The sequence below is a fragment of the Eptatretus burgeri genome, chromosome 11 (assembly GCF_056783735.1).
Source record: "Eptatretus burgeri isolate ZD-2024b chromosome 11, Ebu_testis_v1, whole genome shotgun sequence".
Classification (NCBI taxonomy): domain Eukaryota; kingdom Metazoa; phylum Chordata; class Myxini; order Myxiniformes; family Myxinidae; genus Eptatretus; species Eptatretus burgeri.
Window position 1 is genome coordinate 27,689,859 of NC_140971.1, and position 9,400 is coordinate 27,699,258.

At 41.2% G+C, this 9,400-nt stretch overlaps 1 protein-coding gene across 3 annotated transcripts in view; it reads left to right on the plus strand.

Annotated features, from left to right (window-relative positions):
* The first annotated feature begins 241 nt into the window (after positions 1-241).
* LOC147016734 (low-density lipoprotein receptor-like) overlaps positions 242-9,400 on the plus strand; it is a 28,432-nt gene continuing 19,273 nt past the window's right edge. Inside the window, exons 1-23 of one of the 3 annotated variants that reach the window (XM_085845662.1) lie at positions 242-516; positions 1,703-1,819; positions 1,907-2,029; positions 2,213-2,338; positions 2,431-2,639; positions 3,138-3,303; positions 3,616-3,741; positions 3,818-3,940; positions 4,052-4,171; positions 4,454-4,579; positions 5,016-5,187; positions 5,366-5,620; positions 5,694-5,812; positions 5,929-6,065; positions 6,180-6,321; positions 6,468-6,608; positions 6,858-6,929; positions 7,109-7,177; positions 7,270-7,359; positions 7,525-7,593; positions 7,706-7,774; positions 7,872-8,035; positions 8,111-8,562. In XM_085845662.1, the coding sequence (XP_085701788.1) occupies positions 441-516; positions 1,703-1,819; positions 1,907-2,029; positions 2,213-2,338; positions 2,431-2,639; positions 3,138-3,303; positions 3,616-3,741; positions 3,818-3,940; positions 4,052-4,171; positions 4,454-4,579; positions 5,016-5,187; positions 5,366-5,620; positions 5,694-5,812; positions 5,929-6,065; positions 6,180-6,321; positions 6,468-6,608; positions 6,858-6,929; positions 7,109-7,177; positions 7,270-7,359; positions 7,525-7,593; positions 7,706-7,774; positions 7,872-8,035; positions 8,111-8,140 (2,841 nt within the window). In that variant the 5' untranslated portion in view covers positions 242-440 and the 3' untranslated portion in view covers positions 8,141-8,562. Of the gene's footprint in view, positions 517-1,702; positions 1,820-1,906; positions 2,030-2,212; positions 2,339-2,430; positions 2,640-3,137; positions 3,304-3,615; positions 3,742-3,817; positions 3,941-4,051; positions 4,172-4,453; positions 4,580-5,015; positions 5,188-5,365; positions 5,621-5,693; positions 5,813-5,928; positions 6,066-6,179; positions 6,322-6,467; positions 6,609-6,857; positions 6,930-7,108; positions 7,178-7,269; positions 7,360-7,524; positions 7,594-7,705; positions 7,775-7,871; positions 8,036-8,110; positions 8,563-9,400 lie in introns of those variants that run through there. The other 2 variants (XM_085845661.1, XM_085845663.1) reach the window with 2 other exon arrangements.

Consider the following 9,400-nt stretch of genomic DNA (forward strand, 5'->3'; position numbering starts at 1 on the left):
ACGTTTCAACCAATTAAAACGCGTCGTCTTCCTCACGACCAATCATCAGCCGTTATCACAACCCCTCCACTACCAGGACCAATCACAGCTCGTTGTGATCAAAAGCCTGTCAGAATAACTCCGCCCACAAAACGCACACTGTGCACCTGGACCAATCACAGCTCGTTCTGATCAAAAGCTTGTGAGAATAACTCCGCCCACAAAACGCACACTGCGTACCTTGACCAATCAGGAGCGCCGGGCGATACCAAATAGCGCGGCTCGGGAATAGTTCAGTATCGCAGTCTCGTTTGCTTCAGCACCACCGCTCTCGCCTCGTCTCACGGTCTCCTCGACTTTTCGGTCTCGTCGTCGTCATCGTCGTTGTGTTCGTTTTCCCATTTTGATTTGGTGTCTCTCTTCCGGTGTTCGGCTCCTTTCGTTCGCTTTGCCGTGCGAGGATGTTTTGCCGAACAATGGGGCTCGGATTTTGCTCCGTTGCGCTCCACCTGCTGCTCCTGTTCGTTTTGGGTCATGGTGAGTTCCTTCATCCCACGTGCCCGTGCCGTGCTGTGCGCTGGGTTCTTCCCCAAACGCACGTGCGACGAGAGTGATTCACATTGTTGCTCATGACCTTGACTGGCATACTTTTATTTTTTTAAATGGTTAATTTAGTTTGTTGGTAATCTGAGTAACCTAGCTATACTGGACCATTTCAGGTTGAGCCTCCTCTCTGCAATTTAAAACATTTGTTCTTCCAGCTGGTATTGTGGAGGTGACCACCACCAATTGGTGAGGGGGACCTTCATCGTGGGTCCATTTTGATTTATAACGTTTCGTTCTATTTGAAACAAATTGTTTTCATCCAAACTTGCCATGAGTGTGCTAACTGGTTATTGTGGTCTTGATGCCATTTTTCTCAATCAAATGATTAACTTTTCTACAGATAAAGACCATTTGGTCATGGCTTGGCATTCCACTCCACTGTAGGGTGGATCTCCTAGAATTGGGCTGGAATACCTATATTATTTATTTTGGAACTTGTGATCTTTAATGTCTCTAACCCAGATGTGGAGGAGCTGACTTTTTTTTTTTTTTTTTTTTTTTTTTTTTAAATTTAGTTATTTTGCTGCATATGATTCAGCACTCTTCTAACAATTCTATTTCAACCTGCCATGTTCATTTTGCAAAAAGGTGGGGAAGGTGCGGTGGTGGTAAGTATGGGTGATATTATTCTCACCTGCACTAGGTGAGCTTGTGTGGTGGGTGAGGTCAGTCTGCAAACTCTTCAGTCATTATTGCTTGAACTAAACACGATTTTGAAGATTTATTGACCATCATATGTGCTCATTTAGGTGGGGTGGGGAGGGGGGGGTTTGAGTGATTATTGCTCAGGATGTGCAGTTTCTATTTTGAAATGGGATGCTTTGATTGTAATTTGCAATTTCATATTTTAAGTGATGCAACATTGCAGGTGTGCCTTTAAAAATAATTGGCTTCAAGCAAATTTGTGTACAAGCCACAACTTTGCTTATTGTTGAAGACTACACTTGAGTTTTTGTTCTCTTGGAATCTAATCTTGTAGAAGTTTTTTTTTTTATTTTATTTTTTGTGGAGTTGCATACTTATCAAATATTTTAGTTTGAGGTTAAAGGCTAAACCATTGAGGCTTTTAATTTTTTGTATTTATATATATATATATATAATTTTTTTTTCCCTGCAGCTTTTTCTTGTGATGAGAAAACTCACTTCAAATGTGGAAGTGGGCAGTGTGTGACTGCAAACTGGCGTTGTGATGGCCAAGTTGACTGTAGTGATGGAACTGATGAAAAAGATTGCTGTAAGTAAAGCATCACTTAAAACAAATAATAAAACTATTTGTTTTGCAATTTGATGGAACCCGGTTTTGTTCGTGCGGATTCTGCAGCTCCTCGATCGTGTAAGCCTCGTCAGTTTACTTGTGGTGGAGGCGAATGCTTGCCTCAACGCTGGGTTTGTGATGGAGATGTAGACTGCCCTGATCGATCTGATGAAGCTCCAGCAATCTGTAGTGAGTTCAAGTGCTATTTGGAGTTTAATTGCGCTTTTTTTTATAATTTTTTTTTATTTTTTAACATGACAAACTTTTGTCGGAATGGCTGCTTTTTTTTTTTATTTTTATTTTTTATTAGCTTGGCCAAAAATATTGCAATAAAACGGCCATATGCTTGGTGTGGTGATTGATTTGTTTCAGGCAAGAAGAGCTGCCCACCTACGGACTTTGCATGTGGTGGTGCGGTTTCAATTCAGTGCATACCAAAGGCTTGGCTGTGTGATGGGGAGGAGGATTGCCGCAATGGTGCCGATGAAATTGATTGTGGTAAAGCTTCTGTGCATGAATTGGTTGATGCTATTTTGTAAACTGATCGAGGAATTCGATGACAAACAGCTGATTTGCTTCTCCATTTCCAGCAAAACCAACTTGCTCACCGGATGAGATAATGTGCAGTGATGGCCAGTGCTTGGCACGCCATTTTCTCTGCAATGGCCAGACTGACTGTGTTGACGGATCTGATGAGGAAGGTTGCCCGCCGACCACGTGCAATCCTCCTAAAGTTGCTTGTGATTCTGGCCAGTGTATCCCTGCATCATGGCGCTGTGATGGAGAGCCTGATTGTCTGGTGAGCTTTAGGCTGTGTAAATGGTTGTATTTAGTTACCTCGTCACCTTTGGTGGTCGAGTTTTTTTTTTTTTTTTTTTTTTTTTTTCCCCCCCCCATGTTTTACATTTGTGGGAAGGAGTTGTTGCATAAATTTTTTTTTTGTCTTTTTCTGTAGCTCCTAATATCACTGGTACAATTTCAGATAATTGGTCATTTTCCTGATTTATGTGGAATTTGGTCCAGTCATTGGAACTCACTTGCTGATGCCCTTTAAAAAGTTTTTATATATTTATTTTTTATTTTTTTTTTTCCCCCCTTTCCCCACTCTTCTTTTCAATCGGGGTGGCTTTTATTATTTTAAAAGTTGTGAATGTGTTGGTTAGGTAATGAACAAGCCAATTGGATTTTGGTTCTCTTCCAAATTAAGATTTAGCCTATCTGTGGATACAAAATTTAAACTTTAGCTTGGTGGAGGTATGCACTGTTTTGGTTTTATTGTGATTCTCTTTGTCAATAGGATGGCTCCGACGAGAACCCTCTCTTGTGTCCTACAAAGTCGACGAAAGCAAAAGCTGTGTGCCCATCTGGTGAGGTGCTGTGCACAAGTGGCGAGTGTATCCATGAAGGCTGGTGGTGTGATGGGAGAGAGGATTGCCATGATGGGAGCGACGAACATAATTGCAGTAAGGCCAGTTTAAGATTCCATGAAATGCTAAGCCTCATTAATACTATCTGCATTAGTCAAGCATGTGAAACTAGCTTCCCCATGGTGGTTGATTCACTCCAATCAGTTTTCAGTTTGAATATCTTTTTTTTTTTTTTTAACCATTTGATTCATAATTTTCTTTATAGACTGCTTTAACATCGAGAATCCTTGCAATACCTAAGATTCCAAATGTCATGTGGATTGCCCTCTAATCTGTAGGATTTTCTTGAGCCCAGTTTGGTTCGAGCAACATTAGCTCACCACTGACCAAAATAAATATTGTGTGCAGCTGCCATAGTGTGTGGTGCTGCTAAGATTACCTGCGGTGACGGAAAGTGTGTGCCACTTGCTCTTGCTTGTGATGGCATTTCCAATTGCAACGATGGTGCTGATGAGACTGGATGTTCTATTGAAGGTTTGTTCAACAGATTTGACCAACATTTTGAATATGTATTTTTGAACTGTTGATAGATTACGTGCTTGTACTTCAGAACCTGCTTGTGACACCACTACAAACTTCATGTGTGCAAACGGTGTTTGCTTGCCATCTACTGCCATCTGTAATGGCAAGAATGACTGTGGGGATTGGTCCGACGAACCAGCAGGACAATGCGGTGAGCAGCAAGCTTTAAATTTTGAAATGCTGTTAACCTTTTGTCATTGCTGCAGTTTTTTTTTGCCATGTTCCTTTTGTTTGCATTTGGCTTTTCTGAATTGTCCTGCAGGAGTTGATGAATGCTTGAATGACAATGGAGGTTGTTCCAGCCTGTGTGTGGATGAGCCCATTGGTTATCGCTGTGAGTGCAGACCAGGGTTTGAACTGGAAGACCAATACACATGCAGAGGTATGTTTGATTACTTGTGCTTTAAGTAGCTTCTTCCAAAGTCTTTGGTCTCCTTTACTATAATTTTTTTTGAAATTGGGTTTGTCGTCCCATTGCCATGTAACTTGATGAGCACTTTGTGCCTATCATGCAAATGTTTGTCAACATGAACAGCCAAAGGGTTAATGTGCAGTTGGAAATGGTTACCGATTTATGCATTGTTCCACCCACCGACAGAGGCGATTGTAGTAATTGAAGCCTTGGAATATCTTCATAATCTGAATTTGTACATGTTCTTTACAGATATAGATGAATGTCAAATCTTGGGAACCTGCAGTCAATTGTGCATGAACTTTAAAGGGGGCTTCAAGTGTCAATGCCATGATGGTTATAAACTTGACCCCAAGACTGGAACGTGCAAAGCTATTGGTAAGTTTTTTTTTTTTTTTTTTTTTTTTTTTTTTTTTTTTTTTTTCCTTCCTTCATGTATCTTTACCTTTTGTTTGCTTTCGTTTCGGTATGCTTGTTGGATTTTTACCCAAATATCACATGCTTCAAAGTAAAATTTAAATGGATGTATTAATTGTAAAAACATGTTCCTTGAGCACGATGGGCTCGCTTGTTGGTGTACTTCCTACTAGTGTAGACATTAAATTTCTGCAGTGAATTGACTATCTTAATGATGTGCAATACAGCAGGTTTAAAAAAAAAAAAAATTATCTTTTATCTTTGCAAGTAGCATTGAGCCAAAATCCATGTTTTGTATTTGGCAATCTCTACCTACAATTAGTGGGAATCCAGTAATATAGACAACACTGATATTGCAAGTCGAATGTTTCCAATATGCTGTCTTCTCTGATTACAGGTACACGATCGTTTATCCTGTTTACAACCCATCATGACATCCGCCGTTTGGTAACCAGTCATAATGAGTACACCCTGCTTGTTACCGGTGCTCATAAAGTTGTAGCTCTGACAACTGATGTAGCCCGCTCTCTGATCTACTGGTTTGATTTTGATATAAAGAGCATCTTGAGGTGAGGCCTTTTGATTGCTGTTTGGAAGGAATAGTTTTGTTCAATGGATATTTTAACTTGATAATGGAAAAGTATTGATTTTTTGCCTTGCTTGTATCCCCTTTAAATGCTCTCGGAAGAAAAAAAATTGCTTTGAAGCTGAAATTTTTGCCATATTTGCTTACCAATGCATTTGCAGCTCACCTATGAATACTGGCTCGCAAGGGGTGAAAGCTGATCAAGCCAAAGTTTTCCTGAGTGGTAACAAAGTACCTGGTGGTCTTCAAGCAGTTGAGGGTCTTGCCTGGGACTGGCAACATGATCTACTATTCTGGACAGACTCTCGGGAGAAGATCCTTGCAGTGGCAGCACCCTTCAATGATGGCAATAGCAAGACCCTTGTTGCCTCTGGCATTAAAGAGCCTATGGATGTTGCTGTGGACCCTCAAAATGGGTGAGTGGTTTGCATTGAGCTCATTGAACCCTTTCACTTGGAAGTCTTTGTTTTGACTATTCCTTCCCCACAGCTGGGTGTATTGGTCAGACTGGGGCAACCCAGCACGCATTGAAAGAATTGGAATGGACGGTACAGCACGGACTGCAGTTGTTACAACTGAAATAGAGTGGCCAAATGGCATTGCACTCGGTATGTTGGTTTCCTCATTTGAACTCTGGTGCCAATTGTTTTAACAATGCCTCATGCATTTGGGGATAATTATCCTTGGCATGCACCCCCACCTCCCTGGCCCCCCCCAAAATCAGACCTCGAAGCAGGAAGAATCTACTGGGTGGATTCAAAGCTCCAATTGGTGGCAACTGTGACCACTGAAGGAGCAGACAGACGTACCATCATCAAATCCGAGGCGCTCTTGCAGCCTTTCGCCCTGTCTCTCTTTGAGGTTTCACTTTAAAATTGGCATTTGCTTTCTGCTTATTTTAAACTTTTTTTTTTTTTCCTTTTCCTTCCCCCCTCCCAACTTAAAGCACTTGAGTTAAAGCTTTGTCACTTGCAGGACACACTCTATTGGACTGATGGAGAGAGGGAAGCTATTTACAGCATGAACAAGTTTACTGCAATGGATCGCAAAGTACTCGTCAGCGGTCTTAATCGACCACAGGACATTGTTGTGGTCCATCCACTGTTGCAAAAACCAGGTCCGTACTTGGTTGGTTTTGTTAAATTTGTTGGTTGGTTAAATCCTGTGACTTTGGCCCAAACTCCTTTCACTTGGATTGGCTGTATTTTGAAAATCCTTGCATCTTGGCATGTTCAAGCTTGTGGAATTTTCTTCTGCTCCAAGGCTCAAGGCGGTGCAAGAAGAACAAATGCTCGTATCTCTGCTTGCCTTCACCAAGGCTGGGGAAAGATTTGGAATCTACGTACTCGTGTGCCTGTCCCGATCATACCTTTGTGGCTGCTGATGGGAGGACATGTACTATGGGTAAGCCAAGAAATTTGAATTTATCTGTCTTTGAATGAGCTTGCAGGGTTTTGGGAGATGGGTATGATGTCTTTGCTTTTTTTTTTTTGACTATCCTAAGTTTGACCTTGGACGGACTGGACAATGGCATGGTGTGGCGGGAGGGTTTAGATGTGCATCTTTAGATTTTAACTTCACTGTTTAATGAATTTATTTTGAAATGTTGATTCGATCTGCATATGCATCGTTAAATTCTCACCCAAACCCCAGCCACCAACATTCCCTCGCTGTGGTTTCTTACTTCTGCTCGGCCACTTCTCCCAACTCTGCTCCAAAGCACCGGTATGGGTGCTTGTTGAACAAGTTTGCAGTCAATTTAAATTCTGACTTCCTTGCAGTCTAATTTGAACTTTGACATTGAGGGTGATTCCACAATCCTGCTTTCGTTTATGAAGCCCTTGAATTGTCTTTTGTTCACTTTGTCATGTTCTCATTTATTCCAACATGTACATCAATTGAAGGCAAGCTTGCCCCTCCACCACCTGCTTACATTCCAACGCCAACTCCCACCATGACATCAACAATGAAGGGTATCGTGCTTGCTATTTTTTTTTGTTTGTTTAACAATGTGAATTGTGCAACATGTGCTTTTTCATGACTTTGCTTCATTTGTCTCCCACAGTTGAGACTACTCTTGCACCTGTGCGGAAAGTCGTGCCGAAACCACCACACAAGCCACCACGTATCTCCTTCCACCCAATTCCCCGCACAGGTTTGTAGGTTTGAGTTGGGAAAACAGGATGTTCATGGGTTCTATTAAGGTTTGATTAGCTTGGCCACACCATGCCATTCTGACAGTGACTGGACGTCTTAACTACTTTGGTTTTATTCATGTTTATATTTTGCATTCTAATAACTTTTTTTTTCCCCCTCTTAGAGCTTCCACCACCCATGATCCAACCTGTAACTTTTGCCGATGTGAACAGTCTACATCTCACTTCTCCAGGTAATTGGCATTTTAAATTTGATCAGGCCTATTCTGCCTGCTTGTTTCAAGAGAAATTGTATGAAACGAGTCGTTCCTTACTCCCACAACTCGTTCTGTTCTGACCTTTCAGCTGAATCTGCTCTTCAAGGGAGTGTAGACAACACTTCTGCTGTCGCAGCTGCTGTAATAGTCACATTATGTAAGTATTTTGTTCCATATTTGGCATTGGCAATGTCTTACCATGCAAGTGATCAATGAAATTGCACAGCTGATCTAACAAACTGTCCCCTCCCCAGTGCTTATTCTGGCCTGTGGTGCTGGGTTTTACATTTTCCGGAACTGGCAGCTCCAGGAAGTCAAAACTATGCGATTTGAAAACCCTGTATACAGGAAGACTACAGATGATGATGATGAGCTTGAAATAGACCGCTCACCCACAGTTGGCCACACATACCCTGCTGTAAGAAAAATTATTTATTAAAAGTTTATCCCTGCCTGTCAGGTCACTTTTCCTAACATTTTGTTTTGATTTTAGATGGCTGTTGTAAATGGTGAAGAACACTGAAGATACTGCAAACTTGACCACATCTGAAACGAAGGCTTTTTTTTTTTTGGCTTTCAGCTCAAATGTCAACTACTTGAATTGGGACTACATTTTCTTTTCATGCCATTGACATGTTCGCTAATTTCACCGGTGTCACTTTCACTAAACTCTGCACATTGGCCTAACAGGATCCTGCAATACTTGCAGAAGTGGCTTTATTTATTTTTAATGAATTACAATAAATTAAATGGTTATTTCCTGTGCCTATTGGCAATTGTGCACCTCATAGCACTTATCAAGCCATGTTGCTGAACCCTGGCCAAAGTCTAGAGTTGTATTTTCTCATTTTTGGAGCTAATTTATACACAAATGAAAATTATATTTATGTTGTGCACTGCTGATGCCAAATGTGATTATCTCAACTGATTAAAAAGAACAATTTATTTGTGTTTTCAGTGTCTGAACCCCCCCCCCCCAAAAAAAAAAAACATGCATAGAGGTGTATATTTGGTGTCCATGCCACAAGTGACTGGTGGAATGCATAATTGGGTTTAACCTTTTAGCAACTTCTTTTGATGATTAGTTGACAAAGCATTTGCTTTCATGCTTTTGATCTGCAGTTTATGAAGACTATCCTCTTGGCTTTGGCAGTTTCACTTTGTTGAACATTGTCACCTAGATCTATAAATATAGGCTTGTCATGCTGGTGGGTAAATAGTGCACACCGACCATCTTCACAGAAATTTCACCTGGTGTTAACTGCGCAGCAAGCCCAAACTCAAGACCCCATGATATTAAGCCAGCCACCTCAGCTGTCAGGCTAACTCCATGGGTAGGATGAGGAGGCAGGCCAGATATTTGCTTTTTTTTTGTCAAAAGGTATGGCTTGGTCACAATGACTTGGTGTGAAACAATGCCACGTGCAAGCTCTGCAAAAAATGTCCAAGGCAACTCGTGCTGCATTGACAATCCCCACGAGAGCATTCTACCTGATTGATGCCCAGTTTAGACTTGTCCCCCCCCACCCCCAGAAGTTTCCTGTCAATCAGCATTTCTTGTAAACAGATCTCTCTCTTTGCCACATGTTAAACCTTTTTTTTTTCTTTGACTTCCTCCCCTAAAATGCTTGTTGTATTGATTATGGTATTCAGATCAATACTTGTCTCATACATAGATTATAAAGTCAAAAACTTTACTGCTTTATCACCAAGTCTATCCACACCTTGGCTTCAGCAAACCAGACTTGTAAAACCAAAAGGATGGTGGGGTTGATTTGTTTTC